Source organism: Chiroxiphia lanceolata, chromosome 20 (assembly GCF_009829145.1).
Source record: "Chiroxiphia lanceolata isolate bChiLan1 chromosome 20, bChiLan1.pri, whole genome shotgun sequence".
In the NCBI taxonomy this organism is placed as follows: domain Eukaryota; kingdom Metazoa; phylum Chordata; class Aves; order Passeriformes; family Pipridae; genus Chiroxiphia; species Chiroxiphia lanceolata.
The window spans coordinates 5,308,163-5,325,031 of record NC_045656.1 but is presented as its reverse complement, the minus strand read 5'-3'; the positions used below and the strand labels follow the sequence as shown (position 1 = coordinate 5,325,031).

General features: G+C 57.9%; 2 protein-coding genes across 6 annotated transcripts in view; one reads left to right on the top strand and one right to left on the bottom strand.

The window, feature by feature from the left end:
- LOC116796554 (NADPH--cytochrome P450 reductase) overlaps positions 1–7,828 on the top strand; it is a 28,909-nt gene extending 21,081 nt beyond the window's left edge. For all 5 annotated transcript variants that reach the window (XM_032707237.1, XM_032707239.1, XM_032707242.1 and 2 more), the window contains 11 exons: positions 22–146; positions 1,047–1,136; positions 1,593–1,691; positions 2,236–2,352; positions 3,076–3,194; positions 4,357–4,538; positions 4,680–4,829; positions 5,388–5,655; positions 6,157–6,302; positions 6,524–6,609; positions 6,852–7,828. In XM_032707237.1, the coding sequence (XP_032563128.1) occupies positions 22–146; positions 1,047–1,136; positions 1,593–1,691; positions 2,236–2,352; positions 3,076–3,194; positions 4,357–4,538; positions 4,680–4,829; positions 5,388–5,655; positions 6,157–6,302; positions 6,524–6,609; positions 6,852–6,996 (1,527 nt within the window). In that variant the 3' untranslated portion in view covers positions 6,997–7,828. The remainder of the gene's footprint in view (positions 1–21; positions 147–1,046; positions 1,137–1,592; positions 1,692–2,235; positions 2,353–3,075; positions 3,195–4,356; positions 4,539–4,679; positions 4,830–5,387; positions 5,656–6,156; positions 6,303–6,523; positions 6,610–6,851) is intronic.
- An 864-nt stretch (positions 7,829–8,692) lies between these two features.
- Positions 8,693–16,594, bottom strand: TMEM120A (transmembrane protein 120A). The gene is made up of 12 exons (XM_032707234.1): positions 16,478–16,594; positions 14,212–14,330; positions 13,636–13,752; positions 13,126–13,185; positions 12,378–12,473; positions 11,990–12,079; positions 11,523–11,588; positions 11,306–11,367; positions 10,964–11,056; positions 10,169–10,233; positions 9,534–9,602; positions 8,693–9,445 (listed from the first exon to the last, which is right to left on the bottom strand). The coding sequence occupies exons 1-12, from the start codon at positions 16,550–16,552 to the stop codon at positions 9,332–9,334; spliced, it is 1,026 nt and encodes a 341-aa protein (XP_032563125.1). The 5' UTR covers positions 16,553–16,594; the 3' UTR covers positions 8,693–9,331.
- Positions 16,595–16,869: the final 275 nt, after the last annotated feature.

Sequence of the window (16,869 nt, the reverse complement as noted above, 5' to 3'; positions counted from 1 at the left end):
CTCACGAGCGTTCCCTTCCAGGTCTTTGGGCTGGGGAACAAGACTTATGAGCACTTCAATGCCATGGGGAAGTATGTGGACAAGAGACTGGAGGAACTCGGAGCCCAGCGCATCTTTGAGCTTGGGCTGGGAGATGACGATGGCAAGTGAGTAGCTTGGGTGGAGGGGCTGGTCACAGCTGGATAAAGCATCTTGGATACTTTGGCAGGGAGTTGGCTCTATTACCAAGACAGAAATAAACTCTACAGGACTCTTTGTGGGAGTTGACGTAACTCTGAGTGTGTGTCTGTCTGCTCTCTCTCCCACAATCAGTACAATCCCTGTACACAGGGAGTATCCTAGGGAATCCTGTGTCTGGGAAATCCCACACCAGCTCTAAATGCCCATAGGTACATACTGGAGCAGGCTTTGCAGCCTCCTCTGCCTATGTCCTGCTGTAGCTCCATTGCTAACCCAGTCTGTGTAGATAAACTTCCCCATCCCTGTGGAGAAGGCAGACTCCATCTCCTCGTGAAGTGTTTTATGGTGGGAGGCAGCAGTTTTCCAACTCAGACAATGATTTTTATTTTATTTTTGCCTCTCTGTGCTCACCTGAGCACCCTGGGACATTACATCAACCTCTGGCTTTACCTCTAAGTCTGCAAGGTCTGATGTGAGGTTTGTGAGGTGTGTGAGAGGCTCTGAACCCAGAAAGATGAGCATTGCCATGTTGGAATCTGCCTTTTGGGAACGTGACTTCATGCCAGGAGTGGGCAAGGGGGGAGCTGAGGTGGTTAAAGACTGAACCTGAATAACAAAGCCTTCCTTGGCAGACCTGGTGAAGGGAGGGGTGGTTGGTATAGCAACAGTTCCAACTTAGTGCTCTGACAATGCTTTTCTGGTGATCTGTGGCATATGGAGGTACCAAAACTGTCTGGGTCCAAGGCAAATGCCTTTTCCCATGGTGGAGGGAGAAAGTCCATAGGGATCTCAGATGGCTCTTCTGGGAATGCCCCTTTTCTCCCAGCTAGGGCTGGGTTATTGACTCTTTCTTTTGCCCTGGATAGCCTGGAAGAAGACTTTATCACCTGGAGAGAGCAGTTCTGGCCGGCAGTCTGTGAGCACTTCGGGGTGGAGGCTACAGGAGAAGAGTCCAGGTGGGTTTGGGAGCAGATCCTTTTGGGTGCCAGAGAGATTGTCCAGCTCTGACTGGTGGCCATTCCATCAGCCCCAGGCTGCTGTTCCCTGTCCTCTGCACTGCCTCCCCTTCCAGACTGGAGGGGGCATGGGCAAAGTAGAGCAGGAAGTGGAGCTGCTTGGCCTGAGCCTGGTGCAAGTTTGAGCCCAGCTCTGAGTTTCTGTTCTGACTGGGGACACGGTGGGTTTGGTACCTTTGGGGATGGCTGTGCTGGTTGTGATGCTCCCAGTGAGGCTGAGGTTTCCTCTTGGTTTGGGTTTTCTGCACAGCTTTCCTGATCCCTCACATCTGGAGAGGGGCAAAGGGGTGGAATTTGCATTTGTTTTTGAGCTGCAGCAAATCAACCAAAGTATATGCTGGTTCCAGCTGTGCTTTGTGGTTTCCAGTTTGACTTTTTTTCTCTTTTCTCCCCCAGCATCCGCCAGTATGAGCTGGTGGTGCACACGGATGTGAACATGAACAAAGTCTACACGGGAGAGATGGGCCGACTCAAGAGCTATGAGAACCAGAAGCCGTAAGTGCCAACCCCCTGGGCAGGGTGTATGTGGGGCAGGGGTTGGCTGATGGGTCCTTGATGTCTCTAACAACACCTGCTGTGTGGGCAGTGTCATTTCTGCAATGCAGCAGGTCTCTGCCCAAGAGGAACGGGCTCAGATCTCCACTGGGACTCTGAGAGTCCCCAGTTAATGGATCATTAGTGGTGAGGAGATGCCTGTGGCCCCGTGTGCTGCTTGGCTGGTACATCCACAGCATCTGTCTTGAGCCTTTCCTCACCTGGGGTGGCCAATACATGATGGCTGCTGGCAGTATTGCTGTGGGAGATGAGCTGTATAAACTAATTCTGACCTGAAATATTTCTTTGAGATGTGACAGTTCCTCCAGTCCACTTGTGTGTCACTTGTTCTTAATGGGACAGAAGCTGTTGACTGCTGGCCTGTGCTTAGAAGGAGAAGGATGTGCTTTCTGTGCCAGTGTGGGTAGCAGCAGGATCATAGTTTGGTTTGTGCTGTAGTGTAGTGTGCTTTGGAACATGAACCAAACTTTGTCTTTCCTTCCAGACCGTTTGATGCCAAGAACCCCTTCCTGGCCAAGGTTACAGAGAACCGCAAACTGAACGAGGGTGGAGAGCGGCACCTGATGCACCTGGAGCTGGATATCTCCAATTCCAAAATCAGGTAGTTTTCTGTGGGAGACTGCTCCTTTATTTTGTCAGGAGCAGTCTGCAGCAGGAGCAAAGAACAAGGATGTGGCACCAGCTTCATCCAGTACTTCAGTGATTACTTAACACTGCCCCTCTGGGCTTCTGTACCAGGTAACCCACGTCAGGACTTTCTCCCAGCTCTTGCACTGCCTGCTTTGGGTCCCTCCTACCCCACAGACCTTTCCTAGCTGAGCACTCCCAGTTGAAAGAATTCTCTAGGAATCTTTAAAAAAATGAGAGGACAGATGAGCTGTGAGAGAGAGGTGGAGATGGCCCATGCCTTGGCTTGCCTGGCTTAGGTGTTCAAGCATAGGGGGAATAAAGCCCTGCTCCTAAAAATCTTCTCACTGACTTAAATTGCCTAAATTGTTAGAAAGTCACAAATCCAGGTGGCTTAATGTAGCAAAGTACTGCAGAGGTTTTGAGCAGCTTTGCTGTGTGCCTGTCTGGGAGTTGGTCTGTTCTTGCTGGAACTCTGGCCTCGTTGAAGTCTCTGACTTGGAGGTCCCTTGTAAAAACCCTGATTCTTAAAACCATTATCCCACAATGGTCCTTCCTGCTGTTACTGTGGGCTCTGGGGATCCCTGGTGGTGCAGAAGCTCGGATCTGTGTTGTCCAGCTGCCTCTTGCACCAACCCACTTGTCTTCTGGGGGCAGACAAGAAGTGGTGCATCTGTTCTCCTGTGTCTTGTGCCAGGTACGAGTCCGGGGACCACGTGGCCGTGTACCCTGCCAACGACTCCTCTCTGGTGAACCAGATCGGTGAGATCCTGGGCACAGATCTGGACACTGTCATGTCCCTAAACAACTTGGATGGTGAGTATGGATGGACCTCTGAGGGTCAGCAGTTCTCCTTCAGCTGTGGCCTTTGTCCTTCCCACCAGAGCAGGGTCCAGATCACCCTCAGGTCCCGTGGGGCACCTCCAGGCAGACAGATGTCCCACAGCCACTCTGAATGCTGTGCTGTTCCAGCAGTTAGCACGGACCTGTTTGCTGAGAGCAACTGAAGTGGGTCAGTTGTGAAATGTGTTTAGTGTGCCCATTCAACAACAAATTATGTAACAGCACACTCCTAATTACAGAGCATCAGCCCACCAGAGCATCCCTCAGCCGCAGCAGCCCCGGAGCTCCACAGGGCCCTCAGTGTGTGAGATGTTCTTATTCAGGCCTGAGAGGAGGCACAGGCTTGGAGACTGAACTACCAGGAGGGAGCACTTGTGCTGGTACAAAGAGCTCTTCCTGGGCAGCGTTCCCAGCAGAGCCAGCCTCTGGCAGGAAGGAGATGCCAGCTGCTGCCCATTGCACTCCTGGAGCAGCACAGCCAGACCTGAAGCATCAGATGTGCTGGCCCAGAAGCCTGAGGGAGCTCCTGGTTTCAAGAGAGAAAGTGGCTCTAATGCACTGCTGGAGCCTGTAGCCCCCTGTGCAGTGTTGCAGGTTGTCCAGCCTCACACTGTCATTCCTGTCCCTTATGGACCTCTCAATATGCTGAATGGCTCCAGCCTTGACTGCTGGTGCTGACCTTTCCCAAGAGGAGTCTGAGCACAGCTCTCTGTGTCTAAATGAGCATAAGGACACCTTTGAGGCCAGGTCTGATAGAGGTGTAGGTGTGTGAGGCCAAATTAGCTGTGGAGGGGAGCCCCCCTGCTTGGTCTGCGGGTTTGCTGCACATCTCAGGGCAGAGAGCCCTGTTGGGGACCACAGGGTAATATTTTTTGCTGCTAAACTGTCAGGCAGCAACTGTGAAAAACAGAATGGGCTACTGGGAGAGGGAGCTGCCTGGAGAGGGAGTTGCTTCAGTGTGGAACTGGGGCTTTGGCCCACAAGCTGATCGGCCTTAGGGCTGCTCTCTCCTCCCTGGAGCCTTGCTCTGTCTCCAGCCCTCACACACCGTGCGTAGCTGCCGGCACAAAATCCCTTTGACATAACAGCACGTAGTTGCTGATTTTCAGTTTTTCTTTCTTTCCCTCTTCTCCAGAGGAATCCAACAAGAAGCATCCCTTCCCCTGCCCCACGTCCTACCGAACAGCCCTGACGTACTACCTGGACATCACCAACCCTCCCCGCACCAACGTGCTGTACGAGCTGGCCCAGTACGCCACGGACACCGGGGAGCAGGAGCGCCTCCGGAAAATGGCCTCGTCCGCTGCTGAGGGCAAGGTGGGAGCGCTGGCCCTCCCAGCAACACTGCGGGGCTGAACTGGGTGCTGGGGGATCCCCGAAAGGGCCGTGCAGAGAGCCCAGGGGGTGTTTGCCAGCCACGAAGGGAAGTGGTCACGCGTGTGCCCTCCTTGCCCGCAGGCCCTGTACCTCAGCTGGGTGGTGGAGGCCCGCAGAAACATCCTGGCCATCCTGCAGGACATGCCCTCGCTGCGCCCCCCCATCGACCACCTGTGCGAGCTCCTGCCCCGCCTGCAGGCCCGCTACTACTCCATTGCCTCCTCCTCCAAGGTGAGTGTGCTTCCAGCAGGGAATGAGGCTGTGGAGGGACCGCTTCAGCTGCAGCTCCACAGCACTGTGGTCCTTGGCTGGGGAGTGGATGTGGGGAGCTTGTCCTGGTGATAATTTCCATCAGAGAGGCAGCTTTAGTTATCTCCTTGCATGAAGTTATCCCAGCTCCCACAGGGTCTACAGAGGGTCTCACGCTGCAGCCAGCTGTGTCCCAATACCACTTGCACTCCCTGGGGCCCTGCTTCTCTTCACCCATCAGCCTGGCTGTTAGGACTTGGAAGAAGGTGGAATTTTAGGGGCTGGTCAAAATTCACTCATTACTTTGTGCCTGAAGCCCTGAGGTGGCTGGAAATACCCAGGGAAGCTCCGTGGTCCCGTGATGAGTCAGGCACAAGACAGAAGCCCCAGGAGGGGCATGCAGGGAGGAATAGCTGTCCCAGTGTTAACATTAGGTTAAACTTCTCCTCATTCCTGAGCACTGAGGGGGAGCTGTGGGGACTGAGCTGTGGGGTTGCCGGGGCTCCCTCTCTGCGTGGTGCCAACATCCCTTCCCTGCAGGTTCATCCCAATTCCATCCACATCTGTGCCGTGACGGTGGAGTACGAGACCAAGACGGGCCGCCTGAACAAAGGGGTGGCCACCAACTGGCTCAAGAACAAGGTGCCTGACCAGAACGGGAGCAACTCCCTGGTGCCCATGTACGTGCGGAAGTCGCAGTTCCGGCTGCCCTTCAAGCCCAGCACCCCCGTGATCATGATCGGGCCGGGCACTGGCGTCGCCCCCTTCATCGGCTTCATCCAGGAGCGGGCCTGGCTGAAGCAGCAAGGTGAGGGCCCAGCAACCTGCTTGGGGCTGGAGCTCCTGCAGGACAGGGTTCTGTGGGGCCAGTTGGTGCCTCTGAGGTGCAGCTTGTGGTGCTCATGTTGCTGGTGGGTCCAGCGAAAAGCAGAGGAGGTGGGGCAGGATGAATAGGAGCCAAGTGTTGCCCAGCATGAGATTGCTTTGTCCTTCTCTTGGCCAAGGAGGATGTTTGGGGGGTGGATAGGCCTGAGGCAGTTCTCTGACCTCTGCCACCACATCTCCAAATAACTGCAGTCACGTCACACTCATTGCTGAAGCCTGTGGCCACTTCTGGGAATCAGTCTCAAGCTTCCCCGTATAACCAGAAGCAGTTGTACAGCTCTGCCTCCCCCAGCCTGGTAGGACCAGGGGAGCAGAGAGGACAGGATTGGGACTGCTGGGATTGGCAGGACAAAGGGAGGGTGGGGAGGGGGACAGGGTTGTGGGCTGCCAGGGGCCAGCTGATGGGGGCTGTGTGACCCTGCAGGCAAAGAGGTGGGCGAGACGGTGCTTTACTACGGCTGCCGGCGCGAGCGGGAGGACTACCTGTACCGGGAGGAGCTGGCCCACTTCCAGAAGGAGGGAGTCCTCACCCAGCTCAACGTGGCCTTCTCCAGGGACCAAGCTGAGAAGGTACTGCTCTAATCCCACCACTTGCTCCTGCTGCTACACCCAGCTGTGGCCTTGGGGCTGGTGATTCCCAGCCTGGTTGGCCCGTGGCAGGCAGGAGCACCCAGCACACCTCCACTGTCTCCAGAGCCTTGAGCATGGGCTTGGCTTCCCCTCATCGCCCCCAGCCTGTGGTCTGGGGGGCTCTGCTCCTCTCACCTCATTCCCACCTTCTTTCCTGCCAGGTTTATGTCCAGCACTTATTGAAAAAGAACAAGGAAAATATCTGGAAGCTGGTTAATGAGGGGATGGCTCATATCTACGTGTGTGGGTAGGTCTGGTGGCAGGGAAGGGTCTTTGGGAAAACATTCCTGTTCTCAGGAAAATTAGTGTGACTCAGTTTCCCCAGCTGTGTGTTACAAGCCCTGGGAGGGTTACACTGTCTGGATTCCGGGGGAGGGCAAAGGGCCAGGCAGGCAGGCTGGAGTGAACCCTCTGTGTTCCTGTGGGGAGGTGACAGGGCTCTGTGACTCTGGTGTCATACTGTGTCACTCATGATCCCTTTGTTTGCAGCGATGCCCGAAACATGGCCCGGGATGTGCAGAACACCTTCTACGAGATCGTGTCCGAGTTCGGGAACATGAGCCAGGCCCAGGCCGTGGACTATGTAAAGAAACTGATGACGAAGGGCCGGTACTCTCTGGATGTCTGGAGCTAAAAGCGGGGCTGGCGGGGCTGGGGAGAGAACGGGTCCCCAGGCGTGGGCCCACGGGAGGTGCAAAGTGCCTGCTCGCCCACGGCTGCTGTGGGTGACGGTGTCAGCCCCACCCCACAGCTACCCCGGTGTCACTCCCAACCCCTCCTGGGCCACAGCAGCCCCTCGGGACAGGCTGTGTACCCGGGGGGTGGAAGGGGTTGAGAGGGGCAGGGGGGTAGCTCAGCTGCTGTCCAGGAGCCGTGGTGACCCCAGCACCCCAAGGCACACCTCGTGGCACCAGCATTTGCCTTGAGGTCAGGGACACAGCTGATGTGGGGCACAAGGGATGGACGCTGCTAGAAAGCTCTGGGGTCCTTCTCTGAACACAAGGTGTTGCCTTATCCCCAGGGCTGGCCCACCCTGGCCTGCTGGCACGGCAAAGGGGTGGAGGGGCCGGCAGAGCCCTGCGCTCCCACCAGGTGTGAGGGCCCGGCCTGGGCAGCCATCTGTCCTCACCTCCCTCGTGCCCTGTTTGTCCAGCTCTAGGATGTGGGGCTGGCAGCTGGCTCTGGGCACAGAGGTGCCCTGTGCCCCCCAGACCTCACCACCCCCCTGCTCCTTTCCTGATGCCTGCCTTTGCTCCAGCACGCAGCGGGAAGGGGGTGGCTCCTCTCCCCTGGGGAACAGACCCAGTTGTGGGAGGAGGGGTCTCAGTCTATAAGGCCCTGCTTGCTCCCTGGGGTCCGGCAGCTCCCCTGAGCCCAGCCCCTCCCTCACACTGTGTATGGTCATTTTTTAAATACTGTTTTTATTTTAACATCTTTGTGATTTAAGCATGGGGGAAAAAAAAAAGAAAAAAACAACCTTTCAGGCTGTCCAATGATTGTAAATTATTTAAATACATTTGCCCTTGGAATAAAAATGCTGTGTCTGTAGTTTGCTTCCTCCCCTCTCTCTGCTCAGCCCGAGGGCAGAGGGAGGCAGGAGCATTGAATGATAACTGGGAGGAAACCTGGGGTCTGAGTGGCAGCTCTGGGTTTAGGCTGAGCTGGGGGCAGCCCCTACTCTGAGTGCTGGGACCTGGTTGGGGGGAGGATGGTAGCTCTGGACTGGGGTGCTGCTGTGCCAAACCTGCTCTTTGGTTCTTCTGGAGCTCTCCTGGTGGTGGTACAGGGTGTCTCTTCCCTGAGCTGCAGGGACACTGAGGTCCTGCTGGGCTCCTTGGATGGCCAAAGCTCTGGCCACAGCCCTCGCACAGGGCTGGGCAGGCCAGGGGGGCCATGGAAGGGAACTCACAGCACTGCCCACCTGGCCCCATGGGGGGGGGTGGTAGGGGCACAGGGAGATGGGTTTTCACAGAATCATGGAATCATTTAGGTTGGAAAAGCCCTCTAAGATTGTTAAGACCAACCCTTAACCCAGCACTGCCAAGCCCACTGCTGACCCACATCCTCAAGTGTCACATCTACATGGCTTTAAAATCCTCCAGGGATGGTGATTCCACTGCCCTGCACAGCCTGTGCCAGGGCTGGACGACCCTTGGGGTGAAGACATTTTCCCCTAATATCCAATCTAAACCTCCCCTGGCACAACTTGAGGCTGTTCCCCTTGTCCTATTGCATGTTACCCAGAAGAGACAGACCCCCACCTCCAGCCTCCTGTCAGGGAGGTTGTGTCAGGACACCCTTCCCAAAGAGCCAAAACCACAGAGCATGGAAACTGTTCCCAGACCACCCCAGTGACCCAGGGCAGTGCCTTCCCTTTATTTTTACATCTGCACCCTCCAGAGATGCCAGCCCAGGGTGCTGTTTGTGCAGCTCCAGTATGAAGCCTGGCCCAGGCTCTCGGTGCTCCCCACCCCTCCTGAGCCCCAGCCCCCTCTTCCCTGTGGATTGAAGGTGAGGGAGGAACTGGAGTAGGCACACCCTGGAACCCAGGACTTGTGCACAGCCCCCAGCTGCCCTTGCAGTGATGAGGCTGCCCCAGGGCCTCTGCCTTCAACACACAGGGGCTGCAGGGCTGGGGGGGAAAGGGGGAACCTCGACCATGCCAGGAACTATGTGAGGCAGCTGCCAGCCTTGTCCCAGTGGGATGGGGAGCACCAGCATCCAGAGAACATCCCAGCAAATGGGAGTGGCTGTCACAGGGTGCTCCTGACTCTGGGTGAGTGGCTTGGGCATGGATCCAGCACCGCAGTGAACACCCGGACTGTCCAGGAGCAGGGCCCAAGCTCTGTCCCGCACCCAGGCTTCCAAGGAATGGGATGAGACACCAGAGTCCGGACGGAATCGAGGAGATGTGGATGGGGGATGGAGGCAGTGGGGAGAAACAGTCCTGGCCCCCACCCTGCCCCCCTTCAATTCTCCTTTGTGTCTTTGTTCTTGTTCTGAAACTTCTGGTGGACGACGCGGAGGGTGGTGAAGAAGTTCCCCAGGAAGAGGATGGAGAAGGGGAGGCCGCACATGAGGACCTGTGGGAGGCACAGAGGCACAAGTCAGCAGGAGGGACCTGCCTGGGGCATCCCCCTTCCCAGGGCAGCCCCCCGGTATCCCCCTTACCTGCCACTCCTTGCATTCTGGGTGCTGGAGCATGCGGAAGAGGGTGATGGCATTGTAGAGCTGCCAGAACTGCAGGAGAGAGGAGATTGAGGGGGAGCTCTGCTCTCAGAGGCTCCATCCCATGCTGACACTCATCCAGCTGCTTCCTCTGGGCACAAACCCCACACCGACCTGATGTGAGGGCAGTGAAACCCCATCCAGGCTCAGAGTCAGAGGGCTCATCCCCAGAGGACCCCAGCTGGGACATCCCCTCCCCTTTTGTGCCACCTGGAGCTCAAGGGCTGTGAGAAAGCCTCAGAGCAGTCTTTGCCCATCAGCCTCTGACCAAGGAAGGGCTTTGGAAAGGATTTGGAAGGCTTCTCACCACAGCCCCTTTGCTCTATTCTGCACTTGGCAGAACTGCCCCAGGTCCTCCCCATCTCATTGCTCCAGTTGTGGAGGCGGTGGGTGCTTTGGAGGAAAAGGCTCAGCGTTTGTTGGAAGCATTTCCCTACCCCTGGCATCCCATATCACATGGCTGCAGCAGCCTGTGGGGACTGTGGCATGTCCAGGCTGCTGACCCCACAGCTGGGACTGCAGCATGACCTGCTCCCACCTGAGGCTGTGGCCTCTTGCAGGGATCAGTGCAGACTCACATGCCCAAAGAAGAGGAAGGGAAGCAGGAACGTGAGGCCTCTCCACATCCAGGACTGGAAACCCTCTGCAAAGGATGAAGGTTTGTGTGAGGACCCAGAAGAGGCTGGCAGGGAGCAGATGGAGCCCAGCGCCTCTGGAGACAGGCAGCCAGACTCAGTGCCCACTCTATGCCTGGTTGAGAAGGGCCTGCCATGCCAACCTCACCGTGGGCACCTGTACTCGCAGGGGCGATGGTGGCAGGGACTCCTAAGACAGCAGAGGAAGCTGCTCCAGTGGAGCTGCCCTCGCCCATGCTGGAGCCCCTCAGCCCAGCCCTTGGTGTCACAAGGGCCTGGGAGGTGACAGCCCACACACAGTACCTGGGGTGTTGGAGGGATATTTCATGTCTGAAAGAGCTTCCTGGGGAAAGTTTGGATGCCAGGAGCCACATCCACTGCCACTTCGCATCCCGAGGGAGCCAGCTGTGGGCTGGTGGTCCCAGGAGAGCAGGAGGGTGGGGGGCACCCAGCCTGTGGGTTGCTGCTGCCCTATGGGAGATGCTGCTCTCAGAGCTTTGGCTTTACTTGTAGCTTTTACTGTTTCTGCCACTGACAAACCGCAGCCAAACTGACCTCGGACCAAACTGCCACCTTTACCTTTAACAGAACCCACAGCTCCCAGTTAGCTGAGCCCACAGCTCCCAGTTAGCTGAGGCTGGGCTGGAGCTGAGAGGGAGGCTTGGGCAGCCACAGGCCCTGCAGCAATGGTGGGTCCAGCTGGACTGGGACAATCAGTAAGGGGAGATCCCAACTTACCCACAGTCAGATCCATGTTGTGCCTCTCACCCAGCGCTCGCAGGCGGTACAGGCACCCACTCTGGTAGTAATACTGCAGGAACTGCACAAAGCCTGCAAGGAGAGTGTGGCTGCCATCAGCAGGGGCCCAGGGATTAACTCTTGGCCCCAGCTCCATGATGACCTTGCCCACAAAGATCACCCCAGCGCCAGGGAGGTGAGGGCAGGACAGAGTCCAAGGGAAAACGCAGATAAGCTGAGAGCTGTGAGCAGCTGCAGCCAGGTCTGCACGTGCTGCAGAGCCCCACAGGCACGTTCAGCACCCCAGGCCAACCACAGTCCCTGTCCCAGCACAGCACTTACTCTGGTACATGGAGAAGGAGAGAAACTGGTTCCTGAACATCTGGTACATGAGCCCATCTGGCCTGTGGAGAAACGGTGCTGACTTGGGGACATGGGGCTGGGAGGGGACGGCCAGCCCTGCCCGCCCCACAGCCCCTGTGGCTGCAGGTCAGGGCAGCAAAGGTCCCTGTGCCAGAGCCACCCACAGCCCCCCGTGGGACAGGGAACACACACTTACCATGTCAGCATGACACCTGAGAGGAAGGTGGAGATGTAGTGATGAAAAACCCACCAGCCTTTGATTCTGGAAGGCAGACAGAGAGAAGGGGCGTCAGGTCTTGAGTGTGAATCCCAACCCAAAGGTGCACTAGGAGAGTGGAGCAGCCACCTGACAGCTCCCAGGGCAAGATGAGGAGTGGGGCTGGTTGTGAAACATCCGTGCTCGGAGCAGGACCCGGCGCCTCCGGTCTGGGCAGCACCGGGAGCTGGGGCCCTTCCAGCCGCCGTTCCACCTTCCTGCACCACCTCCGCACGGGGAGTTCCTCCTGCCCTGCTCCTACAGCTCGTACCAGGGCTTGCTACACACCCTGAGTAGGAGGGAGCTGCTCCCTTGGGAAGCTCAGAGCTGCTCGATGGGCCCCAACCTCCCAGCTTTGCGGAGAAGGACCAACTCGCTGCACCCCCTCCCCGAGCCCAGGGACTCACTTTGATCCGTTGTTGATCAGGATGCTCTCCCGGATGGTGAGGGTGCAGTAGTACCACACCAGGAGGAAGTTAAAGACGGCATCTGTCACCCTGGTGTCACACAAAGGAGGGTGTAAAGGGGTGTGTTGGGGGCACTGGCACTGCTGTGGGACACCCACCCACCGCGGGCAGGGACCTGCTCCCCCCCACACACCACGGCCACAGCAGGACTGCAGCAGCCACAAAGGCCACCCCACCTCCAGGGCAGTGTCCAGATCCTTTATCAGGATCTCCAGTTCAGCTCCAGTCCAGATGGGATGGGAGGATGGGAGGATGGGATGCAGGATGGGAGAAGAGGACACAGGGACCCTGGGAGGAGATCTCTGCCCAGGATCCAAGCCAGACTCACCGGGAGTTGAAGAGGAACCGACAGGAGGAGGAGACAATGAGTAGGATGATGGTGAGGTAGAGTTTAAACTTCTCATATTCATCTTTATAAGCAAACCTGCAGGCAAGCACAAGGACTTGGAGTGAAGTGGCTGCTGGAATGCTGTATCCTCCCACCCCACCCAGCTGGACAAAAGTGATGTCCCGTTTGGAATCTCTGGGACATACTTGGGAAAAACCTTGCCTTGGGGATATTTCTGAGAGGAGAACACACCAGGCTGCTTCCACACAGGTGGGACACCTTCAAGCACTCCAAACCACCCAACAACCTGTCTGGTGGCCCAGACTTTGGGGAAGCTGGGCAGACTGGAGTCTGCACATGTCTTCAAGAGGAGGATTGGGAAACAGAAGGAGAGGGACACAAGCTCCTGGCTGGGCATCTCTGGCATGGGGAAGGCTCTCCTGGGCCAAAACCATGCACTGGTGTTTCCCCAAGGGAAGAGGAGGGGGAAACCCAGACATGGCTTTGGTGGAGAATCCTTTTTAGCTTGTCAGAGCTAATGGTCCATCCCAGCCCAGTGGCAGGAGCTTGAGGGGGAGTCAAGGATTTGGCTCATTCTGTGAAATGATGCAGAAAACAGCCCAGGAAGGGAATCTACACCAGGTGGGCCAAGCCAGCCCAGTGTCTGGCCGGGAGGAGCTGTTGTTCCTGGTGCCAAGGGGATCCCGAGCCAGGCAAAGCAGAGGTGGCAGTGAGGAGGGAGCCGTACTTGGCCTGTTTGCTGAGCAGTGTGACGTTCACATTCCCGAGCACCAGACTGAGGTACAACCTGGGGAGAGAGCAGAGGTGTCAGGATGGGGACCTGCCCGTGGAGCTGTCCCCTCTTGTGCCACCACTGGGGCCAGGGATGAGCTCCCTCCCAGCTGATTTCCACTTGGAGCTGCCAGGCACAAACGCTCTGGCATCCCCTCCCCAGGGCAGGGGGATGGGTGGCCGAGCACACACCCCACCTCCTGTGGGCACTGGGGTGTTCAGCTGGGCTTCCCCCCACACACAGCCACTGTCCAAGGGTGGATGAAGGCCCCGAGCAGGCAGAGGAGTGAGGAGGAAGAGGGCAGTGCTGCAGAGGCTCCTGCCCAGGTGTCCTCTGGGGAGCCCAAGTGGAGCAGCAGAGCTGTGACCCCCCCAGGAGCAGGGTGACAGCAGCCTTACAGCCTTACAGCCACAGGGATGTGGAGGGTGGACCTGGCGTTTCACCCAGAGCTGAGGTGCCTCTTACCCGTTCTTCTTTGGCAGATAGGCCTCCATCTCAAAGAAAACATTCTGCCTCTCTTTAATCAGGTTCTCGGCCTCTTGGATGGAAGATACCTGCTCGGGACTCGCGTGGGCTTTGCATCTGGGGAGGAAACACAGGCACTGGCATCAGGAGAGCCTCTGCAACGTGATCAGCACGTGCTGGCACTCCACAGGTGACTGACTCGGGCAAGGACACCCCAAGGACAGCAAAGGCAGATGGGAGGCAAGTCCATAACTCTGTCAGGCTGGGATGTTGCCCAAGAGAAGGAAGCAGGAATGGGAGTGAGGTGAGGCCAGAGGAGTCTCTCACCCTTGAGGAAGGATGGGGAGAGCTTGGTGCAGGAGTGTGGCAGTTCATGGTTACCTGCAAAGCCCTTGCAAGCTCTGAACTGCAAACGGGGCACAAATTGGGGCACAAGGAAGGGAGGCTGCTGAAGATCTGCCTCTCACAGCACTTTGCCATGAGTGAGGCTGCAGAGAGGTTTGTATTTCAGACACAGGGTGAGAGCCCCATCCTTGCCTCTCTCCCCTCCTGTGCTGTCACAGGACACTGACTTACTTTTTGAGGGAGACCGAGAGCTCCTTCAGCCGCTTCTTCTGCCGTGTAATGGAGCTGGAGATCCCATCCTGGAGCTTGGTTAGCTCCTCGAGTTTCTGCTTGTACAGCTTGTGGTTATCCTGGGAAGGAGAGACCAGCAAGCATTAGAGCTGCCTGCCCAGCCATCCCTGTCCTCGGGCCCTCCACGGGAGCACTGCTGATGCTTCTGTTAAAAAATGTCCTCAACTTCACCTGCACAGCAGCTGGGTGAGAGGAGGGGTGGCTCCAGAGGACCAGGTGTGTTTGGGGACAGCCTGCAGCCAGCCCTGCTTCCATGGGGATGCCCATCCCCAATCCCAAGGAAGGTATCTACAGGTGCAGGTACATCCACAGGACGCAGCCTGGTCCTGCCCTTGCACATCCCTCGTGTCCAGCCACCTCCAGCTGTGGGCTGTGAAAGTCCAGCCACCAATGTGGTGATGCTCCCACAGTTGGGAGACCACTGACTGTGCACAGAGGATAGAAAAGGCTTGGAAAGAAATGCTGTTTGAGCCAGGGCTGTAACTGAGGGCCATGGTAACCCAGAGCGATGGCTTTGAGTGCTGGGATGGGATAAGTGACTCTCTCTGCCTCCAGGTCCGTGCAGCACCTGCTGCTGCCCCGACTTGTGGCTCTGGGCACCCCTGGGAAGCTGGAAGGAGCCTGTCAATGAGCTGGACAAAGAGGACGGACTCACAGCAGGGCTGCAGCCAAGTGCCTGGTAACCCAACCGCACCTGGGAAAGGCTGGATGCCACTCTCCACTATATTTAGCAAGGAAAGGAGAGAGCGGGTGGGATCAATGCTGCTGCCTGTCCAGGTCAGCTGGAAAACAGCCTCACCTCAGCCACAGCAGCCTGAATGCCACTTCCACTAGGGAATTACACGCTGCTCACAACAACCCTTGGACTAGACCTTGGCACACAAGTTTTAGCTCTTATCGAGCACTTGATCAGCAGATTTGAAAGTTGTTCCCAAAGGAGAAAGGTGAAACTCAGAGCAGAGGAGGGAAACATCCCTCTGGTAACAAGCAGTAGCAGATCTGGATCCCAGACAATCCCAGCTCCCCAGCAGTGATTTATGTCCCTGATCTCTCCCAGGGCATTCCCTGCTTGGCCATCAAGCTTTCCTGCTCCCATCTGGAGTCACCTCCTCCTCTTGCTCTGGAGTTAACTGTGAGCAAGTGGCTTTTGTGACAAGTCCTTTAGCTGTGTCAGCATCCCAGCACCACGCTCGGAGATAGCCTGGATCAGGAGCCACCCCAGGAGGAGGTTTCCAATGGGAAGGGCCAGCACTGTGTGGCTGCACTCAGTGTTCGAAGTGGGCGACCCGGGACATCCACGCAACCCCTATGGAGCAAGAGGAGGTTTCTCAAAGCCTCCCTTGCCCCAGATCTGGGCACAGCAGCGACGTGCCCGCAACAACATCCGCTTCGTCCCGCTCCCGGGGGGGAAGGAGGGGGAAAGGGAACTGGTGCAGCTGCAGCTGAGTGACCTGAGCAGCAGCAGGGGATGGGGTTAGCCAACCTTTCCCTTGGGTGACCCTGTCTGAGCTGAACCCTGCCCACTCCTTCCCCCGGCAGCCCGCGCCCTGGGGATTACACAAAGCAGGTGGAAGCACCTCTGATACCTGTCACCTGCCTGGCACGGAGCCCCCGGTGGGTGGCAGGGCACGGGAGGGAGGGGGACGGGGGGTCGGGACAAGGAGCCTGGCCGCGGTGTGCCCGGATTCCCGGTGATCCTGGCCAGCGGGGCAGTTTGGCTCCGGGCCGGCCCGAGCGGGGCTGACAGGGGCGATAAGGACCGATAAGGAGCGATAAAGAGCGTGAAATGGCATCTGCGCTCCCCGTCCGGCCGTGCCATGCCAGCTCCCAGCCCTTGGACACCGGGAGGTCTGGGCTCTCCACGCCAGCTCCCAGCCCTTGGACACCGGGAGGTCTGGGCTCTCCACGCCAGCTCCGCGCCGGGCCGGGGGCTCAGACCGGCGGCCCCCGGTCCTTGGCAAGCGCCGTGCCCGGCACAGCCTGGCACCTCCGCCCCGCTCCCAACCGCTCTGCCCGGGCGCACAGGGCTGGGACGCAAGGAAAAGGGGAGAAGCGGCCGCGCTCCAGGAGGGAGCCGCCGGCTGCCCGCGGGACCCGTTGGAGATGCTGCGGGGGGCGCCCGCGGCGGATCCCCCAGGGCGCTGTGCCGGTCACCGCGGGGTGCCGGGGCGGTCCCCGAGCCCCCCGGGCGGGGGTGCGGCGGTACCTGGATGCGCTGGAAGCCGTCCTGCAGCTCCTCCCACTCCCGCAGGCACTCGGCGGCCGAGGCGCCCGCGGCCATGGCGGCGATGGCGGAGCCCGGCCCGGCCCGCGGCCACCGCGCCGCTGCCCCGCCCCCTTCCGGGCACGCCCACCGGGGGGGCGGGGCCAGGACTGGGGGCGGGGCCACGTCTGCCTGTAATTCCCATTACACGGATTCTTCCTTTCGTAGGAATGTTCCTATTAGGTACGAGTAGTACTCTGGTATGGAGGTGCCGTCTATTTAAAACAGTTCGCTTTTCGAACGATTAGAAGTCTAAACTCTCGCTGTTTTTTAGCTTAGTATTTAGGGTGCTTTAATGAAAGCAATTAAATGGACCCGACCGTTGCAAATGGCAA

Excerpts from the sequence above, each read along its gene's own strand:
- TMEM120A (XM_032707234.1), bottom strand. The coding sequence starts at position 16,552 with ATGGCCGCGGGCGCCTCGGCCGCCGAGTGCCTGCGGGAGTGGGAGGAG. Across the intron at positions 11,589-11,989 it reads CTGATCAACAACGGATCAAA|AATCAAAGGCTGGTGGGTTT; the intron begins GTGAGTCCCTGG and ends TCTGCCTTCCAG. Across the intron at positions 11,368-11,522 it reads TCAGGTGTCATGCTGACATG|GCCAGATGGGCTCATGTACC; the intron begins GTAAGTGTGTGT and ends GTTTCTCCACAG.